The following is a 19,939-nucleotide window of genomic DNA, read 5'->3' on the forward strand; positions in this document are numbered from 1 at the left end:
GAAGATAAGTGGAGTTGAGTTGAGTTCAGTTGCAAGTTTGTCATGGATGGCAAGCCAACTAATGAAAATAATGCTTGGGTATATTGGGATGGAATCGAAGGAGATTGTGCCATTAGACTTTTATCTCTTTTCTACCTCATGACGTGCCATGCACTTGAAACAGTGAATCCCTTGCTTCTGTTAGCATGACCCGATCTCTTATTCCATGATTAAGTGAGATATTATTAACAACCTCATAAGGTTGTCAAACTGCAAGACTCTGCGGCGACGAGCACGTCCTCTTTCCATTATAGAAGCCACGTCTGCGACCTTGGCATGCCTTGGAATCCCTGCTCTCTATTTATAAAACCTGCTCAATTTCGGTCCAGTTATCGAACCAAAAAAATGTATTTCTTCCATCACCTACCTCAACATCAATCATAGATAAGGCATGGTTCCTCATCTTGAGAATTTTCTCCATGCATAAGAACATAAACTAGGAGCCTTCAAGGACCACAAACTTTTTCCTTTAAGGAGATATGCATCAATACACGCAATCCAAATGGAGTCTTCCCTTTCTAAGATAATCCAAATAAACCTTAGATCACAAGCTTTATTCCAAATTTCAATATTCCGGCCATCTAATTCGCCCTCCTTTTGATAAGCATACAACATCCCGTCAACTTTAGCCACACGAGCATCCGTTTTCTTGCCTTTCCAAAGAAATGCTTTGCATTTTCGCCCAACGGCCCTCAACACCTTTGGCAACTAGAAAGCCCCGTACCAAAAATTGAGGAAGGAGTGTATAACTGATTGGACAAGGTGCAATCTGCCAGCAAAGGCCAAATTCTTCACAACCCCCCATCAATCCTACTCGTAATCTTGCCCACAAGGGGCTTGCAATCCCTGTCCCTCAATCTTGCTGGGATAAGCGGAGCTCCCAGATATCTAAGTGGGAGGGAACCAGCTGTAAAACCACTCAAAGATAAGATTTTTCTTCTCTCTTTATGTTCCACACCAGCAAAATAGATCTCGGTCTTCTTAGGATTGAGACGAAGCCCAGACATCGTAAAGAAATCCTTACAGATTTTCACTCCAGTGCTAATCGAGGCTGCATCACCCTTAGGGAAAATAAGAAGATCATCTGCAAATCCAAGGCGTGTTAATTTTACCTTGGTGCAACACGGATGAGCGGAAAGATTACCCACTTCAGCTGCAGAATTGAGAAGCTTGGGGAGGACCACAGTTGCCATGACAAGTACGGGGAGAGAGGATCACCCTGCCTTATTCCCTTAAGCCCATTTAAACATCCATGAAGACCTTTGTTAATAGACACAGAATACCTGGGGACGGTAATGCAAGTGAGGACCCAAATTATGATTTTGTCAGGCTATGGGCTAATGACATTCCCCTTATATATCCTTTAAAAATCTCGTATGATAGGAGAATATTATCTCCTATATCTCTCCCCTCCACAAATGCAGATTGGTTGGGAGAGATGAAAGGCATGTTTGGTTTGATGAAATTATTTTAGAATCATAATTTTGATTTTAAGTCTACCCACTACACAACAAAAATACACGTTTCTCAAGTCAAATTTATAATACCATCTCATTTGTCTTTTTCCACAATCAAAATCAAAATTACTTTAACTCTGAAACCAAACGCTTCCGAAATAAGGCAAAAGAGCTTTTAGCCTGTTCGAGAGGATCTTTATTTATTTATTCATCGATAATTGCAATTCAACGGTTCAAAAAGTGATTGCATAAAAGTGATTGTATTATGGAATTCCCTCGCGAAAACAAATTGTACATACGCAATCTTTATTTTCTTTCACACTTAATTGTACGTAGTTCAAAATTCAAAACTATAATTTTGGTTTTCCGAATAAAAATTATATTAAAAAATGTAGTATTCATATCAAATTTTTCGTGAGCTGAATTACTACAAAGTGTTTCCTATCTTCTTCCCAGTACCTCACTCGAATGCAGCTATCAAGAGCCCCCGGCTGGTCCTCTCCTCCCTCGTCCTCAGGCAGCCATCGGCCGCAGCAGCTGCTCCTCCCCTTCCTCTCCCTCACCCAGCCAAGATCAACAGTAACGGCTTCTCCCACTGCTTCAAGCTTCGGGCTCCCTCCAAAGCTCCTTCTCTCTACGACGTCCGCAAAGAGAGACGATCAAAGGTGAGTGGACATACAAAACCTTAGCAGACAGAAATCACTACCTTTGTCTTCGCTTCAATGGGGTTATTGGGATTGGAGTTTCAAGCAGTTGCAGTAATAAAGAAGGCCTTGCTCCTCTAATGGTGATGCAGTAGAAAAGTTTCAAACTTTAGTCCGGAACGGAGGCAAAGTGATAGCTATTGTGTATTGGTCGTTCTGGATTTCGATTAGATAGCAATCGTATGGACCCCCCGAATCTCAGTGGGATCAACTGCCCAACCCCGTTTTCTCCATTTTGTCTATCTTTCATTATGTTCGAGCCACATGAATTGATGTAGCAAGCAGTTCGGTTTCTTGCGGATGCGTTATTCGTCTGTCCCGCTTATACTGATTCTGCTGGGGCGCTCCCAGTGTTCTGGGAGAAGCAACCAGCAATATCAAGAATGAAGAAACCCGACAAACAAGTGGCAACTCCGAGCAAGATAATGTTCGGGATCGAGGGTAGTGAGTAAGGTCATTCATCATCCTTAGAAGAGGTTAGTGATAGAGACAAGTACATTCGTAGTTCTTGGCCCCATCTTCTCAAGGCCCAAAACCTCAGCTCAGGCTCTTCCCTCCTTCTCATTTTGCTCATCCCTGAGATCCTTGCCTCTTCAGCTTGCGTTCCTTGCATCTCTCTCTGCTCTGTTTCTCAGAGATCTCTGATCATTGGCGGACCCAACTTCTCGCTATCTGCCATTGATAGCTGAACTGAAATAGGTGAACTTTCCATTTTCGGGGTTGCCTGAGTTAGCAGGCAGTGTTTGCCCTTGCTGATTGGTGAATGGTTTGATTGATTTGTAGTTGATTTTTCTTCTGATGGTGAACTTGTGATGGAATACAGAAAAAAGAATTCTAATTTTTATTTTGAAGATGAGGGCAAAACTGTTGTTATATGTTAATTGATTGTTCCTGGGTGCAGAGATAGACTGGTTGTTTTAAGCTACTCCCATGTCTCAACTTTCCGGTTGTTAGGTTAAGTTTCTCTATTAAGGACAAGCATAGCTATTCCGGCGGTGTTTATTTTCTCTGAGTATGACCCCATCAAGTCACAGTGTTTATTTTCTCTGAGTATGACCCCATCAAGTCACAGAGTCGCGCATTGTGTATTTCAGATTCTCTGGTGCGGTAGTTCAGCTATGCTAGCTCAATGTTGAGGCGCTGAAATATCTTTCCAAGGAGGATTTTTACAGCAGTTGAAATGGGAATAGAAAATGTGAGCCCTTGTTTTCTATCTCACTCTCTCTATTCCTTCCAAGCAATTGTTGCTCGAAAGACACGTGATATACTCCATGCACTTAAATGTCCTCCTTCGTGATTTTTCCAGAACAGGATCCTCCCTTCGGAACTCAAGGATCGCACACGTATGCCCTTTTATACTCTTGTGTTGATTTTTATAGTTTATGCTTGGGGGGAGTTTGATGTGTTTGGCTGCCCGATCCGTTGGTTGTGGAGGAATGTACGAGGTCTTGAAGAACTTGCTCAAGCATAAGTTGCTACACCATGACTTCCAAATATGAGTAGCTCGATGGGCATTCTAATGCTGTTTTTGAATAGTAAAATCCCCAAAAATCTTTTGTTTTCCTTCAGTGGGCCGTCAAATGGTGCGGGGAAGGAGTCTGGTAGTTTTCTTTTCAACTTTCACATTTTTTTTTTTGGGAAGAAGTAACTTTTACAGATTTCAGTTATATCTATACGCTGTTTTACAGGATTAAAATTTAATGTGAAAAATTTTCTTTTTTCAATATATCTTCGAGGTTGCCACTGAGGATGGTCAAATTCTAGTGATCAAGTTGCACAGACTAGGAAGAGTTTCTTTCCGGGCAGTCAAATCCAAGCGTGATTACTTTTTTTGGGTATGCACCTTGGCATCCGGAAGGCCATTGGGTCCCGACCAAGCGTGATTACTTGAAGCATCGCAGAAGTTACAATTGGCTCTACTAGTCACGACTTGCTGCACTTAAAAAGAATTTGCCTTTATGAAGGTCATCGCAGTGCTGTTTTTATTTACTTTGATGTTGTTGTGGGTTTTGTCGTCGTTGAGATAACTGGTGCTTTGCTTGATCAGGCTTTGGAAGAGCTCGGTTTTCCTGTTCCTAATGCATTGTATTGCTAGAGGCACTGTGTGGTAGTGTCACTTGTTCAGGGCTACCCACTGTAAGAGTTCTCTTCTTAAGCTGTCTTTGGCTCTCTCTTTTTTTTTTTTTTTTTGGGAATATACGATTGTAGTGATATTCTAGATGTTCGTTGGCCTACTGCCTTCATGTTTTCAGGCACCTATGAAGGCATAGTTAGTATGGTGGTTGTACATTAAAGTACACTTATAATTAATTTTAAAATTGAATGGCACGTGATGCTTCATCTTAAACATAACAAGATCGCATTAACAATCACTGTTGCTCATTCTCAGATTCTTCCTGTATGGATGATCAACATCACATTGGTATATTCTTTTTATCAGACTAAAAATTTTTTAGCTCCTGGACGGAAAAGTGATGGCACTCCATTCTGATTTCACTGTCCTGCTCTTTTCTTTTTGCACCAGCTTGTAGACAAAAGCACATTTTTGTAATGATGAACCAACGTGTTGCATTATACTCATGCTTGCTACAATGCCGAGGGCAGGTGAAGGAATTGCAAAATCCAGAAATGGCGCTTGAGAATATCATCAGTTTGGTCTTTCACCTAGTGGATAATGGACTTATTCGTTGCGATTTCAATAAATTCAATATTATGGTACTATTTGATACTCGAGCGTTCTCCCTTGCTTTTTTTTCCCCGTTTCTCATTTGCATGTCTATTAGTTTGATTAATTTCTTTAGTGGTCAACATTTAAAATAACTCAAACAACGTATACCAATGATCACATTTAAATTGACGCAAACATCTACTTCTAATTGTTCACATTTTAGCTCCATCCATATATTCCACAGATGTTTGCAGATTGGATAGTTTCTCCAACTCGCTGGCTCTGTCCTTTCTATGTTTCTTTTGCTTTTTTGGTTTTCATTGCCAAGTTTCCTTTTCTTACCTTGACCAACGGGTGGCCATTATTTTCTGATCATATTTTCGTATTCCTAGATTGATGATGCTGAGAAGTGAGAAGGTCACCATGATTGATTTTCCTCGGGTGGTTTCTGTTTCACATCACAATGCACAGATGTAAGAGATATAACCTCTTTCCAAATCCAATTGCTTAGTCTCTATTATTTATTGTAGTTAACTTGGAGTGGGCCTGTGTTTCTCTCCATATCTCAGGTACTTTGAGTCTTTGACCGTGATGTTGATTGCATCTATGAGTTCTATAGTAAAAGGTTAGCTGCATTTTTGTGTAATGAACTTTTTGCTGTTTGAGGTCTTTTACCCGACATTGATCACCCTTTTGGTTGATCAATGTTTAGGTTCAATACCTTTCCCTTGAAGAGCAAGCTGATCATTCTGATCGTGCAGAGGAAGATGCTGAAGACAGCGGGCCTTGCTTTTTCATCAATAAACAAAGAAGCTGGTTTCCTTGACAAGGAATTTGCTGCTAGTGGATTTACTAGACTGGATCAAGCCGATATAGACAAGGTAAATCCAGCCTTTCTTGCCAATCTCTGAGTTCAATCCTCTTCATCGTGTTTGGTTTTATGTGGTTCATTGGAGAGGGCTCCAATGAGAACGCAGTGTCTGATGATGAACAAAATGCCTCCGGCTCGGCTGAAGCAATAGTTAGCTTTGCATTTATCTGAGCAGGTTCGGTGATTGTCATGTCTAAGTTTGTGTTCCATCATCTCTTGGTTCACACCTATTTTTTGGGCTTGAACTCTTAACTTTGTGGTATCCGATTGTTCTCCACGTATACTGATTTTACAATACATTCAGCAGCCTGAGCAAATTCAAGAGGGTGACAGGGCTGAGAAGGAAGAGATTATACAAAGAGTTGAAGCAAGCAGACCCAACAAACCCAAAACTCAAGATGGCTCTGATGATATACAGTCATTAGTCTGACCTCATTTTAGCTCCCTATTATATCGGAGATGTAGCTAACAACCCTTTTTCTTCTTGTCCCTATGCTGCATCAAGAAGAAGGTGAGGAGGATGCAAAGGAAGCTGAGCTCGTGAAAAGCATGAACAAGCAGAGGCAGCAGGCCATATAGCTCCTGCCTTTATGGGCTGGAAGGCTCTTGCTTCGAGAAACTTATACAAGGACTAAGGCGGTCGGACCCCTCATAACTTGAAAATCCAAAAACAATTGAGCGGCTGGTAGATTAGAACACTATATTAAGGAAAGGGTGATTGCCCCACCTCCCCCTTAAGTTATGATTCGAGAGGATCATTGTTGTGGGGATGTGTTCTGCAAGGCTCTGATATTCAAGCCAAAGTTTTTGTCAAGTTTTGAATGTGCCTAGGCACTGCCCCACCAAGTCATGGTTTGCTTTGCACATCAATGGGGTAACCGACTCTGCGCTGCGAGAGCTCCAGTGACCCAGGAGGTGCTTGTAGGTACATTATGCTCTTTCAGAGTGGCTTGAATGGTTCTTGATATAAATAATGGCTTCTTGAGCATGTTTGAAGCAAGGCGCTGAAGCGAGAGACGGACTGCAGGTGTGAAGGCATTACAGTGCTCAATATCATTTGAATGCTATAGATGTCGTGACAGCTCGTTTGGGAACAAATGCACCAATGAAAGGTGTGTGTCGTGACCGTGTACTGGCCGATGACAGAGAAGGTGCCACCATTAGGAGCTAAACGAAACCTATCTCGCTTATAGCACTGTGATCACATGTATGTCTGGGTTGGCTTATTTTGAAGGATGTGTTGATGCATTAATAATAAAAAAGTTGATCTTTATTCAATAATCGACTATGGAAGATTTTATTAAGTTACACTTAAGAAAATAAAACGAAAGGTTTACTTAATAATTGTAAACTAATCTTGAAGCCTGTGTGTTCCGCGGGCGCTAGCGGTTATTTGAATTTTTCATAATCTGCTGTAACACAATTTCGATTTGTGTATGAGGAGGATTTTCATAAAAAAAATATAAAATTAAAATTGATGAAATAATTGTGAAAATTCTTGTCCATATTAATTAACAGAGAATCGAAGAGTCAATTGATGAGAATGCCTAAAAATCTTATGTGGAAGGCTCTCATGGATCAACTGGAGGACTCTCGTTCGCGGGAGACTATTCAATTTATTTTCACATAAAATAAGGCACACGGAGAATCAAAAAGGTTAACTATTTTAACAATTTGAGGAGTTAGTTGAACTTACTCAACCATGTAATATTGGCCAAAAAAAAAAAACATGTTGTAAAACCTCTAATATAAATAGAATATATTGAAATTTCAATAACCATCATAAATCTATCACATAACTATAAAGTAGAAAATTAATTTACTCCATGTATGCTCAGAAAGTGAGGAATTAATGAAACAAAAATTTGTTAATATTATCAATGCTTTTGTTGTTCTCGTATTTCCGTGAATGAAAATGCACACGTAGGGTTTGCGGGGCCAAATTAATTCGTTTTATTTTACAATTATTAAATTCATCATTTATTGTTTAAGTATTTATATATAGGTTATTATATTAGAAAAGTTGAGTGAAGAGACACTCAATCAAGAGCCAAGAAAATAGTCTAACATCCTACATGACAAGCTCTAATCGAACAAATGGTGGTCTTTCAACGCACAAGCCCGATGAGTTAAAATTAAATACTTATAATATAATATAATAGATTAGATAAAGATCTACGAATTGCCATGGTGCATAAATTTTCGATCTTTTCAATTAACGAAAAAACTCTTTATTTTCTAAGAAATTATTTAATGTTATTTAACATATTGACGTAGTTTATTATATTTCAAGAAAATATCAAATACTTAATTTCAATTTTTCCAATATGATAATTAAGCAGCATAGTTGCTTTAGAAATAAAATAATCGAAAAATACATATAACAATCATTATAAAGGTAAATGGCCCAAAAAATCTCTAATTTTTCACTTCTTCTCAAAACTACATGAATTTTCTTTTAATTGTACGTAAAATCACCAATTTCTCACTTCTGGCATTCAAAAGATAACGATTTGTGCCTTGTGGCGGACAAATGGCCCATACGTGGATAACGGAAAGCTGACCTGTCATTTTTTAAAAAAATTTCTCTAGCTTCTCCAATGTGCAAAAATGGCCGTAATGGCCCTTGATCCCCTATCTTCCCTTGCTTTTGCCCTCAACAAAATAGGAATTTTACCCTAAACCTTCCAAAGCAAAGAACGAAAAGAGGAGCTTATTTAATTAAAAAGAAAAAAACGAAAGGAGGGGTGCCATCAGTGGAGGCCTCACTAGCGCCAGCTCCACTCAATTGAGGTTGCCGACGATCCAATAGGTGCGGTGGTGGTACCAACGAGGCCCCTAACGCCCCAAATTATTAAAAAAAAAAAAATCAGAAGAGGAAGAGGAGAGGGGATGGCTGATGGAGGCCTTGGCGATAGCCATCTCATTCCAATTGGGGTAGCCAACGAGATTTAATATCGCAAACCACCCAATCAGTGAGAAAACACATCCTCCTGTCACCATCATGAAAGGCTATACACGAGTTGTACGTTAAAGAGAGTATAGCACAATGACGTATGCTTTCGCTTAGTAATTAAGAGATTTTAGGTTTGATACTCATTGAATGACCTTAATTAACTATTAAGATTTATATTTTATTGTATTAGATCTATAGCATTCCTATGTAATCGAAAAAAAATATCAATTTTAATTGTATTGAATGTTGTATTAAATGATTGTGTTAAATGATATATCTATGGATTGAGTTGGCCGTGACCAACCCATAATAGCATTGGAAGCATGAATGCTCTGTTAGGCTTTCATGCTATAGTCGTTGGATCAACATAAGGCCGTTGATTCAAGCACATAATATAATGAAATAAAAATTCATAATATATCTAATAAAAAAATACAAATAATCCTATCTATGTATCAAACCTAAAATTTTTTGACACCAGACAAAGACTTACGTTATTGCACTACGTTCTCTTCGACATTGATATCGATATTGCCCTGTGCCTTATTGTATTTGGTACATTGATATGAATATTTCTATGTGTCTTTTAAGAGCGGAAGGTTGTAGTGGGGCCCACAGAGGGAATCTGGCTTAGTCAATATCATTTAGTTCAACTTCATTTCCAATCATCTTCTCCCATGCAGGTGTACCCATCTCAGGTGCCCATTTTTTATATTATTTTTATTTTTATTTTTTTACCCTTTTTGGGCGGGTACCACTACTATTCGGAGGGGCAATAGTTTCCGATGACTTCATGCTCGAGCTCTGTCGACTCATGATATGTAAAGCTGTTCGTTTCTTAATTCATAAAATTCGCGCTCGAAATGAGATGATGAGCCACTCGAATAACACATTTTGGTTGTTTATTCTTATATATAATGTTCATAATGTTTGAATTGCGTCAACTCATTAAATGAAAAGCTTTTCATTTCTTAATGCTAAGGTTGTTGCTCGAAAAGAAATGCCGAACCACATGAATAATGTGAGTTGGTTCTTTATTTTTACGGTAAAATGAACTCGCCTCCCTTAAGGTTTAGAAAAATGACACCCAATCTCATTTGTTGAGAAAATGGGCACTTAATCCCATTTAACTTATTTGACTAAATCATTATTTTTGAAAAAAATACAATTTGAAATCACAACTTTTTGTTTCATTTTAAACTATACATTTATATTTTACTGAATAAGACCCACGTTACATAAAATTCTTATTTTTTAAAATATTTTCTTTATTTTGAAAAATAAAAAATAAAAATACAAAAAAGAAAGAAGCTAAAAACCACGAACATAGACGAAAAGCAAAAAGAAGAAGGGGCTGTTGAGACATTAGCAGCCACCATCGGCCTAGGCGATGTCACTGCAGGATGCCAAAGACCTCGTATCGTATGTTGGTGGCAGAGGTGACCCGTCGGAGATGGAAACTGAGCAAAAAAAATCATAATCACAGATAAACACACTACATTTTGAATTGTGTAATTGCATCAAATGGTTATGGGATGGTGTAGCCATCATCGATGACCACTATCCAAAGCAACGTTATCGAGGTCATTCTCCTCTCTCTTCGTATGCCTTCCTTTTTTATACTTAGTTTTATTTTTCAATTTTTAAAATTTTCTAAAATTAAAGAACATATTTTAAAAATCAGAAACGACTTACTCGAACATTTTATGTACATGGTGCCTTATTAAGTAAAATAGCAAATGTATGGTCTTAAGAAAAGAATTCAAATGTTGTGGCCCAAATTTATATTTTCCTCAAAAAATAATTGTTTCAAATATGTCAAATGGAGTTAAGCTCATATTTTTCAAACAAATGTGGGTTTTGTCATTTTTACATATCTCAATGGGGGCGGGTGCATTTTACCCTTATCTTTTATATATGAGGTTCATAAGGTTTGAGTTGTGTCAAGAAAAAAAAAGAAGTAAAACTCTATATTTCTTAATTCGTAATATTCAAGCTCGAAAAGAGATGCCAAATCACATGAGTAATACGCGTTGGCTATAAATTCTTATATATGAGGTTCATAAGGCTCGAACTGTGTCGATCTACTAAATATAAAGCTTTAATTACTTAATTCATAAGGTTCGAGCTGTGTCAACTCGTTAAATGTAACTCTCTCTATCTTTTTTTTAATTTGTAAATTCAAGCTTAAAAAGAGATGCCAAAACGCGCAAATAGCATGCTGGTTTTTAATCTTATCAATAAGGTTCATAAGGTTTGAATTTTATGACTCACTATCATTTTGTTTGAATAATGGGATAAGATGGGTTATGGAGGGATGCGATGTGGTGGGTTATGAAAGGGTAGGACATGATGGCTTATGAGGGGATTCTCTTAACCCTTCATAATTCATGTTTGGATAGCTTTAAAAAAGCATAGGATAAAATATTATAGGCATATTATTTTATCATTATACTCATTTCATATAGTGCTCGAACAAAGATAAATAATAGATATTATAATTTTACAATATATACATAGAGGTATATATATATATATATACACACACACAAGTACGTCCGTATAATGTAAATGTATAATGAATAAATATATAACATATGTATATATATATATACGTGTAAATACATATGTATATGTATATATATGTGTAAATATATATATATATATATATATATATATATATGAATCAAGGTAGGTAGAGACGTATGAATAATAGATAATAATAAAATATATAATAGAGTTTAGACTATATAAATATAGATATATAAAAGCAAAAGAAAATGATATATATATATATATACACACACTTTAAGTTGCATATATACCAGCGAGCAAAGATAATACAGTCAGAGAGGGTATTATTGCAATTTTGTGAGAAGAGAAGAGTTAAAAATGACTATTGACAATTTATTCATTCATAATACTCAAATTGATAAAATGAAAATAAAAATCTTTTATGAATTATGATGGGTTAAGTAATTTTTCCATTACACTTCATAATTATCTATCTTTTAATTATTAAACATAAATTATTTTAATCCCTTCTTAAAATTTCCCTCCATAACCCCTCAGAGTTCTCTTTCGAAACAGGATGTCAATTTCATTTCTTAATTCATAAATTCAAGCTGTGTCGACCCGTAAATGGCTCTTCTTTTATTCCTATTTATTCTTATTCTCAGACTCAGACGTCTCTTTCATTTCTCACACTTCTGAGTCTCCTCTCCTCCTCTCTCTCTCTCTCTCTCTATCTCTCTCTCTCTCTCTGGAGAAATTTCTGCAGAGCGGAGCAGAGAGCCAAAGCATAGGAGAAACCGACATTGTCCATTTTAGGGTTCTGTTTCTTCTCGCCATTGGAGCTCATTGTCGTCGGACTTGGTCGGTGTTTGTCCTGTTCTTGGTCGTTTCTTCCATGGAGAAGATAACTGAAGACTTTGAGTTGGCTCTGCTAAAGAAACAGAGCATGCGGAGAGTTGTGGAGCAGGTCCAGCAGCAGGCAAACACGGTCATGAGGTTCGGGCTCCAGTGGCGGGACTTGGAGGAGCATTTCAACTCCATCGCCACGGCCATCACCGAAAGGCTGGAGCATCTCCGGGTTAGGGAGTGTTCGGTGGAGGAGAGGTTTGCAGAGGTCGCGTCGAGGGAGAGGGAGGTGGAGAAGGCGGCTGAGGAGTTCCAGAGAGAGGTTGTCATGAGGGAGAGCCGTTTGGAGAAAAGGCTCGAGGATTGCTCGAGGGAATGCAGAGAGAAGGAGGATCGTCTGGATTCAGCCACGGTGTTGCTCGAAGATAAGAACAAGGAGCTGATTTCTGTGACGAATTCTATCGAGGAATGTCGGAGGGAGTTCGAGAAGAAAAAGCAGGACCTGGATGACTTGCTGAGAAGTATCAAGACGACTTCGAATGAGCGTAAGTTGATGGAAGAGAATCTAAATGCGGTGCAGAAACTGGTCGAGGAGTGTTGTAGGGGACTGGATGAGAAATCGGTGAAGTTGCAGTTGACGGAGGATTCGCTCGAGGCACATTCGATGGAGCTCGAGTCAAAGAAGAAAGAATTGGAGTTGATTCAGGGAGAGATCAATGACTGCTGCAAGGAGTTTGGCTTGAAGAATGAGGAGTTGAGTTTGACTGAGAAATCTATTAGGGAATGCGATAGGGCCTTTGAAAGGAAAAACCGAGAGCTGACTTCGCTGAGGAACTCTGTTGAGGAATGTCGGAGGGAGTTCGGGATGAAAAGGCAGGAACTTGATGACCTGCTGAGAAGTATCGAGACGGCTTCGAATGAGCAAAAGTTAAGGCAGGAGAAGCTGGGCCTGATGCAGAGGAGGCTTAACAAATTTTCGAAAGAATGCAAAGAGAAGGAGGATCATCTGGCCTCTGTGAAAGAATCGCTCGCTGCATGTCTTCGGGAGACCGAAGTTCAGGGGAAGGAGCTAATTTTGGTGAGGGATTCTGTGGAGGGATGTAGGAGGGAGTTCGGGAAGAAAAAGCAGGAGCTCCATGTGCTGCAGAGGAGTATTGAATTCAGTACAGATGAGCATGAATTGCGGAAGGAGAAGCTGGGCCTGTTGGAGAGGAGGCTTGAGGAATGCTCGAACAGATGTCGAGAGAAGGAAGATTGTCTGGCATCGGTGAGGAGTTCAATCGCTGAATGTGGTCAGGAGGTCGAGTTGAAGGAGAAGGAGCTGGTTTCCGTAAGGGATTCTGTCGAGGGATCCCGGAGGGAGTTGGAGATGAAGAAGCAGGAGCTTGATGAGCTGCAGAGGAGTATTGAGTTGAGTACAAATGAGCATGAATTGCGGAAGGAGAAGCTAAATTTGGTTCAGAAGCTTCTCGATGAGTGTTCTAGGGGATTGGACGAGAAAACCTTGAGCTTACAGTCGACGGAGGACTCGCTCAAGAAGCATTTGATGGACCTTGAATTTACTAAAGATGAACTGGAGTTGGTTCAAATTGAGATCAACGACCGCCGTAGGGAGCTTGACTTGAAAAACGAGGAGTTCAATTTGATCGAGAAGTCCATTGCAGCATGCAATAAGGCCATTGAAATGAAGAACAGTGAACTGCTTTCCCTGCAAGATTCGTTCAAGACCTCTTGCAATCGACTTGATTCAAAGAAGATGGAACTCGATAAAATTCAAAAGTTGATAGAGGAATGCACAAGGGAGCTCAGTTTGAAGGAAAAAGAGCTTGGCTCGACCAGAGCATTGATCGATGAGTGTAATGAGAAGCTTGCATCTAAGGAGAAGGATTATCATGCCATCAAGGAGTCCATTAAGGTGTGCACTGCTGAGGTTGAGTCAAAAAAGAGTGAACTGGCATTGCTTGAGAAGGCTGTAAAAGATCTTAAAGTGGAGAGATCAAAGGAGCATAAAATGGTCTCTCTTCCAAAGTGTATGCAGCGGTTATCGGAAGAGATCGGGTTGAAGAAAGCAGAGCTTGCTTCCCTCCATAAAACTTTACAAGAAGTCAGAGGTGATCATGAGTTAAAAGAGAGAGAGTACAGAGTATTATGCAACTCTATCAAGAACCATAGTGCTGAGCTCAAGACGAAAAAGAAAGAGCTAGAATCTGCCAAGGCTTTACTTGCCGAACAGGAAGGAAAGCTTAAGCTTAGAGAGAAACAGCTGCAATCCAGTCGAATGGAATTGGCTTTAGTTAGAAGTCAAAGTGATAAGTGCAGCAAAGAAATCAACCTGGCTAAATCTTCACTCGAGGAGCGCTCCAGGGTGCTAGATATAAAGGAGAGACAGCTCGAACAGCAGCTGATGGATTTGCATTGCCATCAAGAACGCTTGCAGTCGCTGCACAAGTCACTGGTGGGCAATAGGGCAGAGGTTGAAATGAGAGAGGGAGCTCGGGTTCTTCCTCCTCCGATTATAAAGGTTGAAGAATTGGACTACCCATCAGCTTCTGCCTGTCCTATGGAGGATGGAATGAACTTGTTGCTGTTTATTTGCGAGTATTTTGAGAGGAATGACTTCGTCCAAGAGAAGCTCTTACAGACAATTCAAATGTCGCTTGATTCTGCCAAGCTGGTCCTAGAGGCAATGCAGGGGGTTGACCCCATAAGCTCAAGGAGGCATGGGAGAAGATTTGGGAGTGGCGAAATCAAGAGGAGTTGTCTATTGCTGTTACACTACTTAGATGCGGCTTCGCCAAAGATCGAACCTGAGGTTAAGGAAGCTGCAGTGGCATTGGCAAACCAGTGGAAGGCTCAGCTGAGTGCTTCTTCACCTCATTACTTTTTCGGGGTGTTGGCTCTCTTGAGGCTAATAGTGGTCTATAAATTGACCCCTGTGTTTCGTCGTAATGAGCTCGAAGATCTTGTGAATTCCATATCCGAGCATGGTCAAACAAATGAACTACGAGAACTCCTCGGCTTGTCAGGGCCTCTACCTTGTAAGTTTCTTCAACTTTTTATGGGCTAAACTTCAATATGGATGCACAGATATTCATCATATAGTCATTTATTACTGTATTGATGAGGTAATCGTTTTGTAGTTTGGATATTCAGTCTATCTCATTATGTGTAGCTAATCAGTTGCACCCATTATGTTCATTTGGATTGATAACAGCTTGCATTCTCATGATCTTTCTCTTGGATATCAATTAATAACTGGACTGATGTGAATGTTACCATTTTCAGTTGGCCCCCTCTCCTGTTTTCAACTTACAGGGATAGAGGAAAACTTTGTCTATCATAGACCAACTTTTGGCTGGGTTTTGTCTTCCTTGTTAATTGCTTACAACCAGTTGCTAGAAAGAGGCCCATTACTTTCAAGGGTCCCTCACAGAAGCTTATAGCTTAGATGATGACTCGAGTTGACAATAGATGTTGCAATAGCTGTTGCCTACAGATTTTAGTTTGCCCTTGTTAGTCAACCTACGACCTCCTTCAGTTAATAGTTGAGGACGGGTCGTTCGACCCTTGGAGGTTGTCAGTTTTTGCTTTGCTTCCACGTGTATGCTATGCTTTGCTGTAGTAGCGTTTAGTGCTTTTTAATAAGTTCCATAGTCGATTAACATTTGACACTTGCTAAATTCTGTTTGCTTTCTGCTTGTAACTCCCTGACAGCCCCGAACAATGTCCTTCTCCATTAGGTCGAAAAGAAGCTTGCTCGGAGCTCTCCAAAAGCTAATGATTGTTCCCAACCACAGCATTCAAACAAGCATAGCCGCATGGCCTGAAGAAGTTACTTTCGGGAATCTCGAAGACTATCATATCATTAGTAAGAGTGCCAATTACCCCCATTTGACTGTTCTTGTTTCTAACGCGTAGTTTAATGTGATGATGCTTGTAAATAGTTAGGCTGCATATATCGTCGTGTGGATGTCCCCACAGAGGCTATAAGGGGCCGTTTGGATTCAGAGTTAAAGTTACTTTGATTTTGATTTTGATTTTGATTGTGGAAAATGACAAATGAGATATGATTATAAATTTGACTTGAGAAATGTGTATTTTTGTTGTGTAGTGTGTTGAGTTAAAGTTAAAGTTAAAATTTTTAAATTGGGAAATGTGTATTTTTGTTGTGTAGTGTGTTGAGTTAAAGTTAAAGTTAAAATCAGGATTCTTTGAATCCAAACGGGGCGTAATGATTTTGAGTCTTTCGACAAAGCTGTAGGTTTAGAAACAGCATGGAATCTTACATTGCAATTATCTGTCTGTGTCTGATGATTTTCCAAGTTAACTTATGGAAAGAGATTGTGATATATATATATATATATATATATTGCTTTGCCAGTCGAACAGCACTCAAAACTGGAAGCAAAAATCAGCTGAAGATCGCTGAACATACGATGAAAGTTTAATTTGCATAGTCGTTACTCAATCAAAAGCATGAAGCTCGAAATGTTCCATCTCATCAAAACTTGATTCGAGAAATAGATGAGCAGTGCAGTGCTACTGCCATTGCAGCCTGAAAGAATCACTAGGAGTTACAGGGGAAGTGGGTTGTACATAGCGCAGGATGCTGCTGTTTGTAGACCAAACTTCACGGAGCTCTGCTACGTCTTTGAGTTGGTTGCTGCCAACATTTAAAATGATCTGAAACATAGGCAGTCAGCTTCTTATTCTTCTCCATCTTCTCTGTTTGCAAGCTTCACTGTTTGCCATTATAGTTGTTTGATGGCAAGTAGAGAGCAAGCCTGATAGAATAGATGAATACGATGATTAGGCTCATCCCATGTTGCTTCTATGCTCTTGATTTGCGACGATGCCCATTGCGTGAAAACAGCTAACATGTGATAATGAAAGAAGATGTTAATCTCACAGAGAGAGAGAGAGAGAGAGAGAGAGATCTGCAAGACAAATACGTGATTCAACTTTTATTGTTACCTTGGAATGCAGGATAAACGTAAAACCGAGTAACATGGCAATTGATGAGGTCGCTAGCAACCTCAACTAAGGGTGGCGGTCGCGAGGCCTCCACACATACTACACCACCACACCACACCACACCACACCCCACCCACCCACCCCCAACCTTCCCTGGCTCCCCGACGGACTGCCATTTTTTAGTTTTTGAAAATAACTTTTATTTAGAAAAAAGGTTTTCCGGACGGAAACGTGGCCTTGTTTGGTTTCATAGTGTTATTTTGGAATCACAATTCTAATTTAACTCTACTCACTACAAAACAAAATAATTCATACAAAGTCAAAGAGTGGACTTCATTTATACCTTTTTTTTCCACAACAAAACAATATAACTCATACAAAATCAAAGGGTGGGTCTCATTTATACCACTCTTTTTCAAAATCAAAATCTGATTTTAAAATTCTACTATGAAACCAAACGCAACAATAATGTTTCGACTGAAAACTAACAAAAAGATTGAAATTGGATAACATTTTTTAAAGTTTTCAATTTTAAAAAAATTTAAATCCATCTTAATGCAGTGAATTTTTTTTAACGATTTCAAATAAGTTTTTCTTCTGATGATGCAACTATTTGTGGAATATCTTTAAAATTTAAATAATTTTTTTTTATATTTGTTCAATACACTGACCATATGTATATTATGTCAAGTTTCTGGAGAAAACTCCGTTCGATCAAGACATCATTATCCTATATCTTCGTATCTTCTCTCATCCTTCCATCCATTCGTTTTGTCTATTAAGTTTTAACAAAATTGAAGTGACAGTCTAAGTATTTATTAATCTGTGTATTTATAATATTATCTTATCCTAACCTAATAGGATTGGATTAGCCTGATGGTTAAATGGTGTGACTTTCTCGAAAAAATCCAAAGTTCGAGTCACTCGAAAACTATGCAGGAGAATATTCTTTATTTGTTAGATGTGAGTATAAATTTATTTATTCTAACTGATGATGCTCCAAAAACTAAAAACCTAGACACGGCCCGTTTATTCCCAGATTAACACAGATCTTCCTACTCAACCTATTTAATTAAGCGTGTCTAATTGTGTACATGTATACATATCTACAAGATACAACACGAATACCTAAAATGAATCCATTCCTACAATATTTATACAATTAAAAACAATAAACACAAATTAGAACCAACTAAGTTGTAAACGCATTGATAATTATACAAAATTAGCATAATAAAGTATTAATAAAACAAAACCACACTCATTATCCGATAAAAGTATCACAACATATGCGTCTAAGTTTACAAACTGAAGACTAATACCCTCATAAATGGGTAAATAGGTTAATAGGTTCAGTTACATTATAAAACACGTTTAACTAAATGGGTATAGTCGTGTTTATACTATTATTTATACGGGTTACGCGGGTTCGACCCGTTTAGACTGCAAACACATTTAACTAAACCCAAACATATTTAATTCCGTGTCGTATCCATGTCATATTATCATGTCGTGTCAGAAAATGTCAGTCCTATTGAAGGCTACCAACCCTTCAACCACGTTGCCCGATGACCTTAGGAGGTGCTAACCACCTCATCTTGGGGGTTAGTGGTTGCAAGTGGGGCACCAACCTTGGTAATTCCTCACCCTCGGGAAGTTCTGAGGGTTTTGGATTTTTTAAATTAATTTTTAAACTTGCTACTTTAATTTCTAAAGAAAAATTACTAGGTAAAATCATATATATATATATATATATAATAAAATAGACTATGCATGCAATAAATGTTCTAATAAACTATTTTATAAATTAAATATTATAGTAGATAGAATGATATACTAAATCAAAAGTAGTAAAGTAATCTACGTCTGTAATAAATGTTCGTAATAAATGTTTCAAATTTTGTTAATACACACTAAATTTCATAAATTATGTCATTCTAAATAAAATAATATAATAATTTTTAAAAAACAAGTCTTATACAAACAAAGAACATATATTGTGTTAATATATACTATAATATTTTTTTAAGATACAACGAACAATTCTTATCTATACTATATAGTAAAGTTAACTATATTTTACATTAAATAAGGGCATATTAGATAGGGTTAGAATAATCAATTTGTGGATAAATAAGAAAATATAAATAATTGGTAAAAAAATATAAAGGAAGTATTGGAATTAATAATTTGACAAATAACGAAATTAAAGAATTAGATGAAAAGCTAGAAATACAAAATTATTATTGTATTATGTAAATTACTTTAATTTTAATAAAACGTTATGAAAAATTATTATTTGAAACTTGAAATTAATAATATTGATAAAATATTATTAATTTTATAAAAAAAATGGTCTTTCATAATAAAAAGAATTACAATATAGAAAAAAAATATAAAAGATATATTAAAATAAAACCGTGCAACGCATGAATAAAAAGCTAGTTACAACTAAAAAAATAAACTTTTGATCTTTGTTAGATATATGACGAACTATTTTTTAACGTAAAATCATGAACGTTTTCATTTAAATCTCAAATCTATCGTGGCCACAAATTTTTTATTTTGGTTTGTTAGATGACATGGCAGTCGTTTCCGGGTGACAAAGCACTCTAGAGATAAAAAAAATTTAAAAAAAACATATAGAAAGTAAATATATTCAATTTTTTTTTAAAAAAATGTAACCCGCATTCCCAATAGTGCCACACCAACTGTAAGAAAAAGTGAAGTCGTGATAAATTTTAGACAAAAATGAAAATTCATTATTTTATGTTAAAAAAATAGTTCGTTATATATTTGAGAATAGTGAAAGTTCGTGTTCTTAAGCATAATTTATCCTATATAATAATATGACAGAAATGAAATTGAAATGATTTTTTTATATGTGGTAAAAAGAATAATTCATGTTAT

At 37.6% G+C, this 19,939-nt stretch overlaps 1 protein-coding gene and 1 long non-coding RNA gene across 9 annotated transcripts; both read left to right on the forward strand.

Annotated features, from left to right (window-relative positions):
• Positions 1-1,886: 1,886 nt before the first annotated feature.
• LOC116215522 lies at positions 1,887-7,020 on the forward strand. Of its 8 annotated transcripts, none has more exons than XR_004158490.1 (11): positions 1,887-2,161; positions 3,295-3,395; positions 3,507-3,543; positions 3,937-4,164; positions 4,248-4,336; positions 4,590-4,622; positions 4,725-4,915; positions 5,261-5,341; positions 5,438-5,493; positions 5,630-5,749; positions 6,047-7,020. It is a non-coding gene; the product is annotated as an uncharacterized LOC116215522 (long non-coding RNA). The 8 variants fall into 8 exon arrangements; XR_004158488.1 differs by having other exon boundaries at positions 1,890-2,161; positions 3,507-3,801; XR_004158487.1 differs by having other exon boundaries at positions 1,891-2,161; positions 3,507-4,164; positions 6,044-7,020.
• Positions 7,021-11,908: 4,888 nt separating this feature from the next.
• LOC116213074 (cingulin-like) lies at positions 11,909-16,137 on the forward strand. Its single transcript, XM_031547884.1, has 2 exons — positions 11,909-15,093; positions 15,770-16,137. The coding sequence occupies exons 1-2, from the start codon at positions 12,105-12,107 to the stop codon at positions 15,793-15,795; spliced, it is 3,015 nt and encodes a 1,004-aa protein (XP_031403744.1). The 5' UTR covers positions 11,909-12,104; the 3' UTR covers positions 15,796-16,137.
• Positions 16,138-19,939: the final 3,802 nt, after the last annotated feature.

This window comes from Punica granatum, chromosome 7, assembly GCF_007655135.1.
Source record: "Punica granatum isolate Tunisia-2019 chromosome 7, ASM765513v2, whole genome shotgun sequence".
NCBI lineage: Eukaryota > Viridiplantae > Streptophyta > Magnoliopsida > Myrtales > Lythraceae > Punica > Punica granatum.

Bases quoted from the DNA above. Each gene is read 5' to 3' on its own strand.
- LOC116213074 (XM_031547884.1), top strand. From the start codon at position 12,105: ATGGAGAAGATAACTGAAGACTTTGAGTTGGCTCTGCTAAAGAAACAG. The intron at 15,094-15,769 runs GTAAGTTTCTTC...ACTCCCTGACAG, and splicing joins CTTGTCAGGGCCTCTACCTT to CCCCGAACAATGTCCTTCTC.